Source organism: Branchiostoma belcheri, unplaced genomic scaffold (assembly GCF_001625305.1).
Source record: "Branchiostoma belcheri isolate BF01 breed outbred unplaced genomic scaffold, Haploidv18h27 scaffold97, whole genome shotgun sequence".
NCBI lineage: Eukaryota > Metazoa > Chordata > Leptocardii > Amphioxiformes > Branchiostomatidae > Branchiostoma > Branchiostoma belcheri.
Window position 1 is genome coordinate 1,243,187 of NW_017804653.1, and position 17,184 is coordinate 1,260,370.

General features: G+C 37.4%; 1 protein-coding gene across 1 annotated transcript in view; it reads right to left on the bottom strand.

Moving 5' to 3' along the window:
- LOC109461862 (nck-associated protein 5-like) overlaps positions 1-16,901 on the bottom strand; it is a 52,765-nt gene extending 35,864 nt beyond the window's left edge. The window contains exons 1-3 of the mRNA XM_019758332.1: positions 16,661-16,901; positions 6,741-6,855; positions 6,586-6,612 (exon numbers count right to left, since the gene is read on the bottom strand). Coding sequence (XP_019613891.1) covers positions 6,586-6,612; positions 6,741-6,855; positions 16,661-16,692 — 174 coding nt within the window. The 5' untranslated portion in view covers positions 16,693-16,901. The remainder of the gene's footprint in view (positions 1-6,585; positions 6,613-6,740; positions 6,856-16,660) is intronic.
- Positions 16,902-17,184: the final 283 nt, after the last annotated feature.

The window sequence follows — 17,184 nt, forward strand, 5'->3', positions numbered from 1 at the left end:
TCTTTTATCCATTGTACCAATTTGTTGGATACATGTACTAGCGAATCATTGGTTGAAAATGTTAGTGCCATTGGCAAAGGCAACCCAACAGATGGAAGTTTTCCACCAATATAGACAATTATGTTACAGTACTAACTGGGACCTTAATCAAATTTACAACTGTCAATGCACAATAGCAGTTAGCACAGTAGCACATGAACACAATACTACTGCTAATATTTCACGTTTTACAGTATCTTAATTCTATCCAAAGGTCTAGACAATTGTGCACAGCAGTTAGCACAGTAGCATAAGAACTGTACACAATACGACTGCTTATATTTCACATTTTACAGTATCTTAATTCTATCCAAAGGTCTAGACGACTGTGCATTTCAAGTAAGAAATACATACATGTATTTATCAGTATCCATATTGCCATTGGTCCTGAGGGATGACTCCACTACTTCTGCAAACTAATGGAAAAATCACCAACCGCGAAACACGCCCAAATTTGGAAGTACCGATTCCCCTATTTTGGAATGTGAACATTAACACCTGAAGATAACTACAGAAAAAAGACAGCAAGAGCTCATTTCTATTTTACTGTTTTTGTTGCTATGTCTTTATATTGTAAGGAAATGCCATGTAATGGCAAAATGATGCTGAGAAGTAGACTAAATATAAGTTGGAATAGCTTTGATTGTGTGACAAATAAATGGTTTAGACAGAAAAAAATTAGACAAGCTTTCGAGTTTAAATAAAGGCTTACTACTACCACTACTACTTCTACAATGTGTATGTCTAACTTGATACGATACATAATACATTAAGTATTTGTAAGACATTACGAGTTTGAATATTTTCCCAAATCTCACCTCCCATGGGAAATATAGAATATGTTGGTAATTACGAAGGGTTAGTGGTCACTAAAAACGAAACTCATAAACCTTAATGTCACATAAATAATGCAACCTTTGTAATATTTATCAGGATTGATGTCAACATGATATAGACCTTAATTTATGATAACTATCAAAAACAGTATTTCATATTATCATTTTCTGTTATCAAACACATATCATGTCATGGTGACTGATACTAGAATTCTCTGTAATATTAAATATCAAAGATGAAACAACTGTTCTTTTTTAAATGTTTTCTAGAAAAACTAAAGCTTTTCTAATGACTTGACATTTCTAATATGATCTTAAATATTTGATATCATCATGATAACACTGATTTAAAATTATCAATTTATACCAAGTTTTCTCTCCATTTTAACACAAGTTTACATGATCATAAAAAAATGAAATCTGAGTAACACAGTAATCTGTAAACATGATTATCAATAAATTAAATGTCATAGATCTATAGCATATATCCTGGAAGTAAAATATGCTATTATTATAAAGCTCCACCTACCTCAAACATGCCTTCCTATCTTCTCAGAATCATCTAACTCTTCCAGGAATCCAAAGCAGTTTTTGGCTATTTTCCAGGACGGACCTAATTCTTCCCGGAATCTAAACCAACCTGTTTGTCCTCCCCTCTATTTCCCACTACTAGTCCTCTGGGAGATGAGCTCATAATGGAAAGTTAGCAAGCCGCGAAACTATCCGTCCTCGCACGGAAATACATGTAGAAATGACCTAGTGTGTGCAGGAGCATAGGAGTGGAGGAATGCAGCATCACTTGATGATACAGAAAGAGTTACTGTTAGCAAACAATAGTTTCAGGTGTTAAAATCATCTCTGTACATGATGTACATGTAGATAAAACAATGCCTACTAAATATTTCTGTCTATACTGACTTATTTGGTTTGCTGTTCCTCAATGAAAACTGCTGTATCTGTGTTAAATAATGTCACAGTGATATCATTAAACAGTACCTCCCTACTATGCTATAGTATCTGTGCAACTGTGTGGCTAAAGGGCTAAAGGAATAGAGATTGGCACCGCCTTATACCCCAAAAGTTCCAGTGGAGATAAATACATTCCAACAATATGTTTTTTACCATTCTGTTGAACTTTTCTTGCATAATGAAGACAGAGAAGCACTAACTAAAACAGAAACATGTCATAAAATTATTACATACAAATTAGTGCATCAGAGATCCAAGTAATAAAAATGAGTATTGAATCTATTTCCCCATCACAAGTATGTAATGTCCCCTTCACAATGTGATTGAACCAGGTTACAAATGGCTCTAATGTCTGCTATTGGCAGTTCCATGCACCAGAGTGTACATTACTTCTCCACATAAAAAAATTACTTTCCCACAATCGTTTCCCTTAAATCTGACACTGGAGTATCATAAAAAGATGTTACTGTTTCCATCTGAGATGTTGTCAACATCTTGCAGAAATGATAGTGGCAAAATATTTCAATTTCATGGTATTTCAGTTTTCACATAGTATCAAATACTACAGAAGGTACTGGATGAAAAATTGAACCATCACTTGAATCTGGTAAAGACTTGAAAGTTCTTAGAATTATTGTGGAATACTTATTCTTTTCATGAAGAGTTAGAAACCCCTGTACAACACTTGATTCAATTGATAGCCCCTAAAGAGACATAGAATGACATATTATACTTTCTTGTCATTGTGTATGAAGTTGTTAGACTTGGATTCAATCAAAATGATCTCTTTTCAGTCGTAAAATAAATGAAGGACATCTGAACGTCCCCTTTACTGCGTACTTGTGTAGGAGATGTGACACAGGGGTGCTGTAACATTGACAAGCTGGATAAAAGATCTCCTTCAACACTATAAACATGCAACACAAAACTGATGCCTTCATTTAACCACAATCAATATACCGTAAATCGCGTAAAAGTTGTAGTAGTTTTACGTGCATGGTTTCTTTTCTGCAGTATCTCTCACAGCTGCAGCAATGAGGTGTCGAATGGCTGAATGGCAAGGCAAGCTGACAAGGAATCAAGAGGTCATGGGTTCAATTCCCGGGTTTGCTGGCTATACATGTAGATATTGCATTCTTAGGAAAAGCAGTTACACAACTTCAAACTTCAACTTTAAACTCTCACTCCACCCAAGTGTACAATGGGTACCTGAATGCAGTTTGGGAGGTAAAAGGCAGTGGAAGGAGAGGGATGGGCTCTTCCAATACTGTGCCCTAGACACAGTGGATTAACAACCTACTGCCCCTGCCACCTCAAAAAAGAACTTACTGTATCTGATCGCAATGTTACAGAAAATGAACATTATCAGACATAGGTAGAGAACTGCATGTTTAGTTCAATGGAAAGTTTACCTAGCATGACCTACATTTCAGGTGATGTTGGCATTTATACATGTCATTTGCATGAAAATTGTTGTAAAGCAGACATAAAATAAACTTTTATTAAGTACGTATCAAAAAGGGTGTCTTTATTCATAGCATTTGCATGGAAATCCCTATAAAACAAAATGAGCAGAGGCATAAAATAAAACACTTATCAAGTCTTAAAATGCAATAGAAGAAGACTTATTTCAACACTCAATTCATGTCCCCACATAGATTATGAAAGCTTTTGAATTTCTTTGACTTAACAAACGTATTCACTCCCTTGTACATTCCATCACTGTATTCATGCATTCATTTTGACAAAACAACATGTTGAAAAGCGCCAGCCAAAAGACATATGATTCCAACAGCACCTAACATCATTTTGACATGTAAATTCTTCACACCGCGTTAGAATTTAGATTAGCTTTTACGGCCGATACCTTTTTTATTCCCGCGGTGACGGTCTCGCGACGGGGTTCGGAATGACCGAAAGAAATTGGGTCAGCGCCTCGCTAATAACGGGAAAGGTCACCTTCATGAGGATTTATTCGCGGAACGATGATGAAAGATGCGGAGACGAGAAGACTGGTTCCGTATGAGTTGGGAAGGCAGAATTCATTACAGGAACAGAAAGGTCACACGGAAAATGGTGAATAAGCACTCTATAGGAGATCATTGTTACAGAATGTGGCAATACTTTTGGAAAATCTTATCTCATAAGAATCTCTTCTAATAATCACAATATATCGTCATTCTATACAGGTATAATGTTACACAAAACTGGAGAAACAGTCACTAGGAAATACAGTATAAATTGAGAAATATTTGTTGTGGCTTAACAGTGTATATTAGTTTTTATACGCTCTGTCTACAGTTACTATGGTTGTTTCAATAGCAAACTCTTTCTTTCTCCACAAAATTTAGTCCCCCAAACTTGGGCAATTAACAGTTTAGGACATACAATGCATGCAGTTTGATCACACGAAAACTCAAGAGATGATTCCAAGCACTGGAGCCCACCCATAAACTATTTGAACACTCCCCCATGTTTTAACATTTCACAAGTGTAGTTGATCATCAGACTGGCAAGCCCCAGAGGGAAACGATCCCAATAAGTTTTACTTCTACACCCCCCTCTAGGGAGGAATGGTCTGATTACTCCATCTGTTGCCATGGCAACTAGGAGCAACCAGTGATGCAGAAGATGTGTTCATTTTCAACAGGCTGAGATAAGATAGATGAATTCGGACTATGCCATTGAGGAGAAATATAGGGAAGGTAACACTGAAAATTAACCTGCATTTGACAAATTTTACCTGCACCACTCAGACTTTGAAAGATATGGATCATACAAAAAAGGGCCATTCTTTTAGACTCTATATTTGATAACAGTCAATGAAGGAAGGAAACAAAAATCAACATTCACCTAAAAACCCAGTGCATGGACCAGTGCAGGTTAGGTGCAGGTACAGGTACACATAAAAAATTATAACTTGCACAGCTCCGATTTTACCTGCACTAACCCAGTATTTCAAGCCGTTGGGGAAGGCTGAAGCAACATCAGTGGTGGAATAGTTGGAATGGTGTTGCCAGCATGTTTGCTTATTGTAAAAATTGTGGTGTTTTCTATCACAACACCATCCCCATCCATAAACACATATTTTCCTTAAACTGTCCCACCCTAAATATCTTACTTCATTACTTCGGGCCGTATGAAGTGATTTCCTTGGTTCTTAAGCATTTTTTAGTAAAAAAATTAGATAGAGAAAATCTTACATCTGTCTATGTGCTATGGTTAGAACTATATTTGGAATGCAACAGTTTACACTTACATAATATCAAAGAATGTAGCCTATCAATAAATCCATTACACATTACTAATACATATAAACAGTATGCTACAGTATGACAGACTGAAATTCTGAAATTCCTGAAGAAGAAACATGGAGAATGGTACAGACACAGTCAAACTGAGCAAACATCAAAAGAAACTTGAAACAAAATTTGTAAGTTCTCTCCTAAATTACCTGTTTCCACCTCCAGGCATGTGGGAACACGTGTACCCTCCTGTTTCGGTGAATCAAAAGAGATCTCTCCAGCTCCATAATACCACCTCAGAACTGGCCAGAGTTCAAACAAGCCGTCTAAGCCCTATCTCTTTGAAACACTGGGCATTCGGTTACCTTCATATCTCCATATATAGACACAGTTACAGACTGATGAAATATGGGATATCTGGGTCAGTGTTTATATTTGGACAGGGCGCATCTTCAATATGCTGTATCATCATTTGTCTAGCAAGGTTTCAAGTCTGGATGACCCAAGTGACCCCGTATGAATGGAGGAAGACCTTGGGGTTACTAAGGGGTTACGAAGTGGATTCTTTGGTCTAGGAAGTTCTTTGCATTGTTGGGGGCCTGCATGCCCTTCTTCGTAAGGCGTAATCAGGCCTTTTCAGTTTCGTAATCCGTAGACAGCCTCCCCAAAAATCAACGTAATTCGTAATAGAACATTAACTGCAAAGCGTAAAGTCGTAATCAGCTCTGAGGCTTAAATGTAATTCGTAATTGGAGGCGAAAATTTTGCTTATCGGTAATTCGTAATCACTACCCCCCATGCAGGCCCTCAGTCATTGTTGAACAGCAGAATATCCTGATTACTATTAGCAAATAGCATGGAAGGATACTGGCAAAGCTACATTCATGTAGGCCAAACAATGCTCAGTGTTCTGTCTTCATTTCTTTCTTTCATTGATTTTTGGACACAGAGCCACAGGACTTCAGTTCAGGCCATTGTTAATATTATCCTGGTTATCTCGTGGGCTTAAGGCCTTATTGTGAAGATATGAAGAGTCTAGGAAACAATCTCCCATCCATTGATGCTAGGACTTTATCCCCTATCACCAGCTTTAGTGCCTACACGCATGGCTGGTTTAAAAACAACAACAAACTTTGAAGGGCAAGGTAAAACACAAAGTCTATAGCTTTCAACAAATTTCATTGGGTCAGTCTATTGAAGAAGACCAAAGTGACTGGTCAAAAGCTGTAGACCTGAGAACAATCTCTCGTGTTGGAGCAAAAGTTTCAACTTAAAATACCAACACAGATGAACTTTCGTGATAGGAGGTAAAACAGTTGAAACTGTATTTTCTTCAGCTAGAGTCTTGAACAAAATTCCTAAGCATATAGTCATCAGGTATCATGGTTAGCCTTACAATTATCAAAGCTATCCTGCATTTAGACTTCGAAACAGGAAATACACAACTGTACTATGAACTAGCGCCACACAGTGGTTAAAAATGGTACTGCACCCACCTGATATGACTGGTTGCTGTCTGTTGTCTGTAAGGACAAAGAGTATAACTGTAAGCAGTGTTTTACTTTACAATGCCATTTGTGTGTATAAGACTTTGTAGTTCATGAAAAGATAAAATATAACATGCACAGTAAGAGATATTTACAAATCTGACCTCTCTGCTGCTCTTGCTTTTCTCGCTGCTTCTGTCGTCCTTTTGTTCATTCTCCTGTTCTCTCTCTCCACTCGGTCTCTTCTTTCTATCTGTTGGTGCATTTTCCCTTCCACTCCTGCAACAAATGGCAAAAGATATTTCCAAAACTTGTTAATCTTAAATCTCAATATAGGATTTTGGTGTCCTAGTTGTTGGACTGTTTCCAGGGCCTACACTGACCAATTTCTCAGCTCCAGGACCAATATGCCCCCACTAATTATAATTATACCACAGCCACCCTCATAATCAGTTAGGCCCTGATCCTTGCTCTAACTCTGAACCAAGCATGTTATGGGTCTGGCATTCATCTTTACATGGGGGCCAGGATTCCCTTTTCCGTAGAGCGTAATACGCGTTTTAATTCTACGTAATGCGTTCTAGACACTTGGAATTTAGCGTTAAGCGTAATCGCTACTGTAGCGTAATACGTAGCCAGATCTCAAAACTTAGCGTACAGCGTTGTCGGGACCCCCCCATGCAGCCCCCTTACATGAGTGCAGGCACATTTTTTATTAAGGACAAAAAAATGACTTCATGATGCCAAGATACAAGCACGTTTACCTCTCATGATCTGAAGGCAACCAAAAGTCCTCCATATCCTGACACGGCCCCACAAACGAGCTGGGCTCGATGTGCACAAAATTCTTGTACGCAGATGACTTGGCGGAAACACAGCTCTTAAACATCCCGCGAAACATTCTCCTAACTTTCACAAGCCTCAACAGTCAGGAAAACCTATCAGACTGGTCTGACCATCACGAAATTTCACATTTTTAGCACAGAAACTGTAACTCTTCTATAGGAGCTGGACTATGTCAGACGAAAACACTGTCGGCACCCTACATCACTGCCTTGTTACGAAGTCGTCTCTGCTCCTGCTCAAATTTTACAGTATGTTGAAAAGTCCTGACCTAAAGCTTAGGTAAACTGTGGGGAGATCCATTAACGTTTGTATGTCATCACTCTCACACGCACGCCTTGTTATGTTTTGTCTTTAATGTTAGCAAGACTATATCTAGAAGAAGAATGAACTGTAGAGTAAAGTAGAATAAAAAAGCATAGCAAAAGAAAAAAGCAAACCAATAAAAAATGTTTTCTTTAAATCATTTTTGGTATCTTTAAGACCAAGGCTTTTGACCTACAAATCCATGGATACCTCATCTTTGGACATTTTGTTGAAATTTTGAAATGATAGAAATCTTAATATTCATATGGGAAACCACTGGTAAGTACTAGATGAAAAATAATGTTCAATTCATTGCTAAATAAGATAAGACAAGATAATTATTATCATTCTTATCACTATGATCTAACATTTGTTACTATTTGCTGAGTGCTACATTTTTGCTAATTGCTATTTCTGGCTAATCATCTTTTTTGATACTGTACTTTTAAAATATAGTTTGAATCTCTGATAGACAAATATAACCCTAATCCTATGATGTCCACTCCATATGTTCTGAACGGTCCCTTGCATTTTGACAAAAGACTGAGTCCATCTCACCAAACTGTTACTTTCCAAATACGGCAGCCATGTGTATTCTGGGACAAACGAGCTGCTAGGGTTACTCAACTCACTTAACCTCGCCAATCACTCCTCTGATTGGTTACCGAGCTCCCACAAAGGAGGACATTCATTGGTTAATTATTCACTGATTGATATTTTCACAACTGCAACATATAGCTCGTCGGCAATACGTACTGCGCCTGCTGAAGTTTTCGTAGAATTTTTGGTCACTGTTACATCAGAATTTTGCCTGTTGCAGACGATATTTTTTCTGACAAAACATTTGGAAAGTCAGTCCTGTCAATAGTAGAATGATTTGCACTGCTAAATCCTGTCAGCAGTGCAATACTTTCTATTCTTGACAGGACGGTCGAGTGTTAACCTTATAATAAGTTATATGCATGAATACAACCTTATATGAGACATTCTGCCAAAGTGCTATGCACAATACATTACGGGTTTTGTGCAGGTGTCATATGTTCTGCCCCCCACCCCCCGACATGCTGCAACATACCTGTTAGGTCATTGACAACCAAGGAGGTTATAACTTAAGGCCCCCTAGCTTATAGGGACAATGTGAGAAGGTAGAAATAACTTACCTCATTTTTACGACCAAATTTGCACAGGTAAGGATGTATTCACCTGTTTGAGATGACCTCTATGATAACCTGACCTGCAAAGCCTCAGGGTTTAACTAAATTCCCCTTTGATGTCGGTGTTAGTTTACAGATTGTTACACGGACGTAATCACAAAGGCAAACAGGTATGGACCTGCTTTCTAAAAGCAAGGAGGTTATTTTTCTGTAAACTTCCTTGCTAAAAGCAATATTCAAATCCATTTTTAAGTATGAAGAATACTGGTTACGGATCACACTAAGAACTGTTAAGAATCCATTGCCATTATTTCTTTTTTTTTCACTTCATTCAAAAATGAACCAAAATGTGGGTGTTACAAGTCAATTACAAGTAAAAATCCACATACACATGTATAAACCCAGTACATGGGCCAGTGCAAGTAGTAACCAAAAATACCTGCACAGCAACAATTTTACCTGCCCTAAGCTTCCTGCATATGCAGGTGGTATTTCGAGTCTTTTAAGACTATAATGGGGAGACCACCTTGGCTTGAGTTAATTTTATTGGCAGAACTATGCTTAACAAACAAAAACAGGCTGTCCCCAAAAGTACCAAAGACTTCACACTCAACACACATGTATAATGTCCTTGGTAGAACCAACAAAATTACTGAAACAAATTACAAAGAACCACCCAACTGAAAGTTTCCCCAGTTCTGAATGACACTTTAGAAAAAGGTCCGTCCCCCGTGCTCACAATGTGGGGAGATAATTATAGTCATTATGTCGGGATGATTGTGATTACAGGGAGCTACCACTGGAACAGGAAAACACACAACAATGCACCCAGGGTAGGCATGTGAACAAAGTATGCTGAAAACGTTCACTCTGTTAACATTCAATAGTCTTCTAGCCTGGAAGAACTAGTTCATGTAACCAAGGCCGCAAACCTGAATGTTCAATGAAAACCAAAGTGATACAAATGATCCAAAATGATACCTGTACCAGTTACGTATAGAACTTGCTGGGGATAAGGATTTTTTGTTACATGTACTTGCAGAACTGTGCCTATAACTACTACCGTACGGTACTAAGTAGTACTAAGCATAGAACGGTGGTTGAGGACTTTTTGACTGTCTTGAAAATAACAACATGGGTTGACAGTTCGAATCTAATATTTTGAAGATAAATACCATGTTATAAGATGATAACTGGGCTCGAAATTCATTTAGGAGAATAGTGAGTGCACTGGTGAACAATACTATATTACTATATATAGGCGTCACCAAACAAATCATGAATCCCCTACACTTCCATGGAATAGTCTTATCACATGAGGATAGACTTTCTCTATCCTCTGTCTAGACACCTGATTATAAGTCTGCATCTTGGGAATTACCTTCTGCATAGAAAGTTGTTGTACAATTGCACAACATCTCTGAGGTACAGAAAGTCAGGGAAACCTAGAGTTACAATAACAAAGGGGGAGTATGAGTGTCCCAGTAAACTAGGATTGCAGCCAAGCTAGGTTCAAGCAACTTTAACCCACTCTCATATAACAGATTTAACACACATTACAGTCTTGACCTGCCATGTACTTGGTGATTCTTGTGGGTGTACTTCTTGTATTGCTTCTGGACCTTACTAAATCTTGTTTCAATACAATTTATACTACTTATTAGATATATTTAAATTATGCTTAACCTCCTATATTGATTGCCTATTCTGTGTATTTTAATACTGGTTGTCATCGACTATGTAAATTTTGATGTTGTATATAATATGTGTATTTGTATGGGGGAGGGCAACTTGTAAAGGTGCGTATGCACCTGTTTTGCCCTCCCTTTCACTTTGTGAAAATTAAAATGAATAAATACACAAACAAACAAATAAATAAATATTCAACTGACTACTCTCTCGTACTACATGGCTCACAAAAATGAAGCAACAATGTACGTTATAATGATCGTTTCTCATTGAAAAGAAAACAAAAAAAATGCTCAAACCAAAAACTCAAACCTGTGTCCTTTACATAAAGGTATGTCATAAAACAACACATAAATTGTATCTTAAACAACACACTGTCAAGTACCCATGTTATATAAAAGCACTGTAAACTGAAAAATGGTCTGTCTATATACACAATTCCTTGCTGAGTCTGACTCACGACATTTGTGAGTAAAAACCAACAGGTGTGATACCTGTCCCCATTGTTACAGGTGAGTATGATTTACCTGTTACCAAATATGGGCACTTCCTGTTTGAAGTCAAGTTCTAATGGAATCCTATACTACAGAATAGTTTAGCAAGTATGTATTTTGTACTTGATACTGTTTAGATTTCTTTTAATAACAACTCACCAATTTTGCTGGCTCCTTTACTGAAAGGACTAGTACTGTATATCTATGCCATATTAGCCAAGTATTGTCAAATAACCACTTGGCCATTGCGTACATTTATGTCCTTGGTACTACGTAGACTGATTTGTTAGATTTGTTCTCTCATTTCTGTCATACTTTGTACCTTGTACATTGTTGCGTAATAAAAGTCATATGTTAACACAATCATCCAGTTAGCCAATTATAAAGCAGACAAATCCCCTGAATTCTGTCTGATGCCATCCTGTATAATGTTATCTCTGCCAGCTCTGTTTCCTGTGGGGCTCATTTCCACACACTAGTGCTGCCTTGCAACTTCCTGTCTGAACCCTCACTTACTGTAAAACTGAAAATATTTCTGGTAGTTTTAATTTTGCAGTTTTTGTAGTGACCTCTTATTATAAACTCATCATATCAAAAATGTATGGCCTATCTTTAATTGTTTATCTATGGGATGTTTTTAACGTAAACTATCCATTTTTACGGTAATGCATAAATTTATGTGATGCGTTTTTTAGTGACTTTACAGTATTTTCAGGCCTCCACAGATGTCTGCCAGACACACAAGGTTACACCTCCAGGCTAACACCAAGCAGATGTCGGAAGAGATTTTTCTGCAAATGGCAGATTTCTAAACACAGCGGAAAAATGAACTTTTGATGTTGAATTTTTAGACACTGGCTTGCAAGTCAGCAATATGAAAATTCCATAAGGATCAAATTCAAACAATGTAAAACATTGTCTTTTAATAAAAAAACATGAAAAGTTCTGCTGAAAAAAAAAGAAACAATGGACCATACCATGTTTACAATACACACTTTTCAACAGGGTCGATTTCACTTTTACATTATCATAAACAGAAAGGAAGTACTAAATTTCTATAGAGTTTAAAGGGATTAGAGGAGTAAATCAAATCACACTAACCTGTTATAATGTTAATCCTCTATAAACTGTTTATTATTCTTTTCTTTTTGTCTGTCTAGTTTGAACAAGGGTGTCAAATCATTTCAGTGAGAATCCTAACACTATATCAATCAAGCTGGGCTTACATGTACTTGTCAATCACCAGTTCAACATTTGTGGGAGGGGATTGTTGTTCTTACCACCATTTGTACTCTCCAAGCAGAGGTTTGAGGTTATTTTTAGCATGTTTTTAGGTTTTTTTAATCGGGGTTTCTTTTTTTTCCCCACCAAACCCAAAATCCAGTGCAAAAGAGAAACCCTGATAAAAAGCCTAAACACATGCTAAAAACAAGTGTTCCACGATCTCATACCTTCGCCAAATGATGTTAACCCTTGCGGTTGAAGAATCATACAATTTTAATCATTGATTTTGAAAATAAGAGCCTCATTACCATGGATTATATGTTGATCATATTTTCCACTCAATGACAACCTTATCTTCACAAAAAGGCTATTATAGCACTTTCTCATAAATTATGCAAATGAGGTCATGATTTGAATAAATTATGTTTATTGATGTTCGCCTTCACTTAACTTCCAAATGTGGCAAGTATGAAATTCCCAGAAGTTACAACTATGAAATTATAAAATATTCCCATTAATTATGAAAATTAGGTCTTCATTTACATAATCTATATCCTCAGATGTTTTTTTCGTTCTCTATTACATGTCACAAGTGTTTCATAGTCCTATTATCGAACGAAGCAGACTTATAGAATTTCCTCATTTATTATGCAAATTAGCTCCTGATTTGCATAATTATCATTTGATTGTGTCAAGCATCACTTCAGCTACCTACATACCAAAAATCATGACAATCCGTCCACCGGTTCTTGAGTTATCATCCTTCGAAAATGCTCCTGCAGTTCCAGAACAAGGCGCTAGGGGGGCCAAACTTATGTCACTTCTTCCCTACCCCAAGAGCTATCTACCAACCAAAATTCGTGACCCTGACATGTCCAGATTGCGAGATATCAAAACCGGAAGTTCTGCTGCAGTACCAACAAAAGCCGCCAGGGGGCACAAAATCTAATCATTTCCAGGTCTTATCAAGACCTACCCACCTACCAAGTTTCATGACAATGCATACTAAGCTTCTTGAGTTATGCTGTTCACAGACAGACAGACGGACAAACGCTACTGAAAACATAACCTTCTTGGCGAAGGTAATAACCCCAAACCCAAACCTCTGCTTGGAGAGTACATGGTTCACAGTATTGACAATTTACTACATAGTTCTAAGTCTAGAGGACAAAGTCATTTTCAATACCATTTTGTTTTGACTTCTTTCCTATATTTTAAAACTTCCCAATTTGTTGTCTTTATCTTGTGAAACCATGAAACAAACTGTGTGGTTAGAAGAAAATCTTTTAATTCATCTAACAAATTTTCAGACTACTGGGTGGTCCATAGCTTTCAGCTGATTCTCTGAACAAGCAGGTTTTTAGGGGCCAGTCTACACAACATAACATTTATATACAATATATATACAATTATCAATCTAATTTCAGATATAATACAAAAGGCAATTGCAATATGCAAGTATGTAATGTGTATGTGTACACATCCTTTTTCAGCAACGTCGTATAATACAGAAACTGCTGTATGAAACAAATTGTGGCAAAACACTTATCATTTACATTGTACTAGAAAACATTGTCAAATTCTGGGCCTATACAAAAGCCTGTAAGACACTAAGAGAGTTATTGTTACGTTCCTTTAGGGTATCATTTCCGCTGCGTTTGGGGGCATGTTTGCACGTGTGGATGATCACGCTAATTATTCTTTTAATCACAGATCAATAGCCAGGTCACTCTGCACCTGTCTGGCCAAAAGGGGTTTGTGCAGTTTAACAACATGTAATTATGTTGCGGGAGGGGAGCACGATTGCTATAGTTGTTTCGTAAAACTTGCATCTAACATTTGTATATACCTTCCAGTACACACGTACAGAAGCGTAGATTGTTCTAAGTTTGCAAGGACTAAATTCAGTGGTAGGACGGGAAAATAGGCATACCACTACCAGTACAAAAAATAGGCATTTTGATTTTGCTGCTGAACAATACACACTACTGGTAGTATTAGTACTACAGTATAGTGAGACAGAGCATATGTTCATGAAAATTACAGACATAAAACCACTGCATATGTCACAATTTACAGTATTCTAGCTTCAGCTTGGATACAAACCACCAAATATCAGAGAGCAACATCTGGAATTGGGTCACCTCACTCCTGTCTTTTGTATGTGGCAAGTCATATCCTAGAGCCCAACTCTTACATGTAAGTCCAAGCATTGCAAGGAATGCGTCCAGTCCGGCCAACACTTAAGAAACATAGCCACTTCTATCCCCGTTCATTTGCATACACACAAACACTGATAACAGAGAGATGGGCTTAAAATTACTCAACAGGAATCACATGGGGAGACTTGTGAGAATGCCCCAGTTTTCTCTACTGTGGTACCCAGATGTTACTAGTAGACTAATTGTAGGGTTGAAACCAAAAATCTATTAGGGTAAGAAAGGAGACAAAACCTTATTAGCTCAAGAAGGCTCTAGGAGAAGCGTTTTGCAGTGGATTTACAGGAAATGAAGCCTAATGTGCATACTGTAAATTTAGAAATGTTTGATTCCTATGATATTGGGATTTTCGTTTTATAATACACAACCAGTATTTCATTTCTGGTTGTGTACAAGAAAATCCCAATATACTATTCACTATGTTTTACCATCGGATCCTGATGAAATAATTTTTCTATTCAATGTCTGGAATCAAGATACTGCAATATATCTTTCCAATGTATTACTACCATATTTTGTTATAAAAAAATTGTTCCAGTTGCAAATTGAAAACACAGCAAAAAACTCCTTTTTCCCCTCGAAAAAAAGTCCCTGCAAAAATACAAATGTAACAGAATGTACAGTACCCAAGCCAGATAATTATTGTGCTTAGCCCCAACTGCTCCTGATGATTCTGCAACATCCCTAGAGGGTCAGCGTGGCCTATCATTATCAAAACACTGCTGCACTCCCATTTCAATTTTCAGATAGGGACTGTTTGGAAGAAAAAGACGTACTGTGCATCTTGAAATATTTGCCATACATACACAAACTGGCTCCAGAATTTCCATGTGTGTGTTTCTACTGTGAACTCAAAGACACATTGTATAAAACTGTATATTTGCTAGCTGTTGATTTCTATCTTGCCACAAAGGGTGCTTAAATGAATTTAAAGTTATTGTAGTACAATGAAAAAAGCATTATGGATCGTCTTTTAAAGCTCAAAGACAGATAGACAGAGAGAGGGTGCAACAAAAATTATGAAAAGACTGGACACTGTGTCAGCGCACACACTGGTGAGTTTTTTAAGTTCAGTGAAGCATATCCTTGTACCTCCCCTGTGTTTGCTGAGGTACTGGCTCCTCTGTGGCCATAACACAACGCTTACACACAGATACAAAGCTGTCTTTGTGTAGCATCAGAAATCTGGAAAATAGGCCACTATTGTCCGGGGCATCCCCAAACACAACCGAGGGAAGAGTTACAAAAGAAATCCCAATTTTAAAGAAACCAGAATAGGTTTAAATATGGGCTAAAACAACTGCATGCATTGTTCAACGTAAGGGTATTTAAAACAAAAACTATGATTTCAAAACAAAAATAACATGTTATTGTTTACACTTTTAATTCCAGAAATAAACGGGAGGGGATATTTAAATAAAAGAAATACAAGCATGTCAAAACCGCTTGATTTTCTACAACTATTGCTCAGAAAGAATGAGCTGAAATAGGAAATGATTTTGTTTGTGTAGATTTCAAAAACAACGTCGTTTGACTGGTTGAAAACAAAAATAACAAGTTTATTGTTTACGCTTTTAATTCTAGAAATAAAAGGGGGTATCTAAAAGAAATACAAGCATGGCAAAAATATTGTTCAGAAATAATGAACTAAAATAGGATATGATTTAATCATTTTGTTTGTGTAGATTTCAAAAACAACGGCTGGTTCACGGATGGGTTAGGAGACCACAACAAATCGGCGCCAGGGCTCAGGGGTGTCCGGTAACTGCGAACAAGCGGCACCAGCCTAAACAAACCCCTTTCCCTCTGATCTTCGAAGACATCGGGCTTGTACACTGACAGGAGAGCTTGTCTCAACTATTTACACAAAATACCACAGCCACTCTACCAGATTTATCCTTGTCAATTAATTAAAATGTATGATCAGAGTTCGATTTTTGCCTGGAATCCACGTCGACTATTTTTCTTTGGACAGAAAAATAAAGGGGTAACGCCATATGCCACACAATTTCGCTAAAAATCTCAGATTACAAGATTAAATGTTTTCCTTATACAGTATTCTTGTGTTTGTAGTTGAACGTAATGTTGCGGTTGTGTTGGCTAAAAATGAAAAGTTAGGGGAAAAGTTTTTAACGGGATGAATTTATTTACGAACCTGTGGCGTTCTCGGTCGCGAGGTTGCGGCATCACTCCTCCGTCGTCTCTCCCTTTATGTCCCGTCTGTTCCGGGCTTCAAAGGTAGCCTAGAGTCCCATCTCATCGTCTGATTCAGATCTGCTAGGATATCTGGCTGAACAGACGGATATTTGGACAGTAACGTCACTAAAGTCCGGCCGCGACCACAAAGGGGAGAATTCCGTCCGCTACGGCGGCCATGTTGGGTACTGTATTATGGGACAAGCTGGGCGGGGCGATTTTGTTTCGGAGGGGTGTTTTGTTTACTCTCTTCTTACTAGTATCTTGTACCATTATATTGTGCAAGTTGCCAATCAAAAAGAATATAGGGTAGATTATCAGAAACTTTCCAAGTGTAAGATATTCTTTAAAAAGACATTAAAAGTTTATATTTTCATCCCGTAGGACATACTATTAGTCCCTTTTAAAATAGAAAAGTGTCCTAGAATTGTTGTAAGTTTAATAACGGTAACGTTACCCTTTGTTGCATCGCATTGCCTGTAA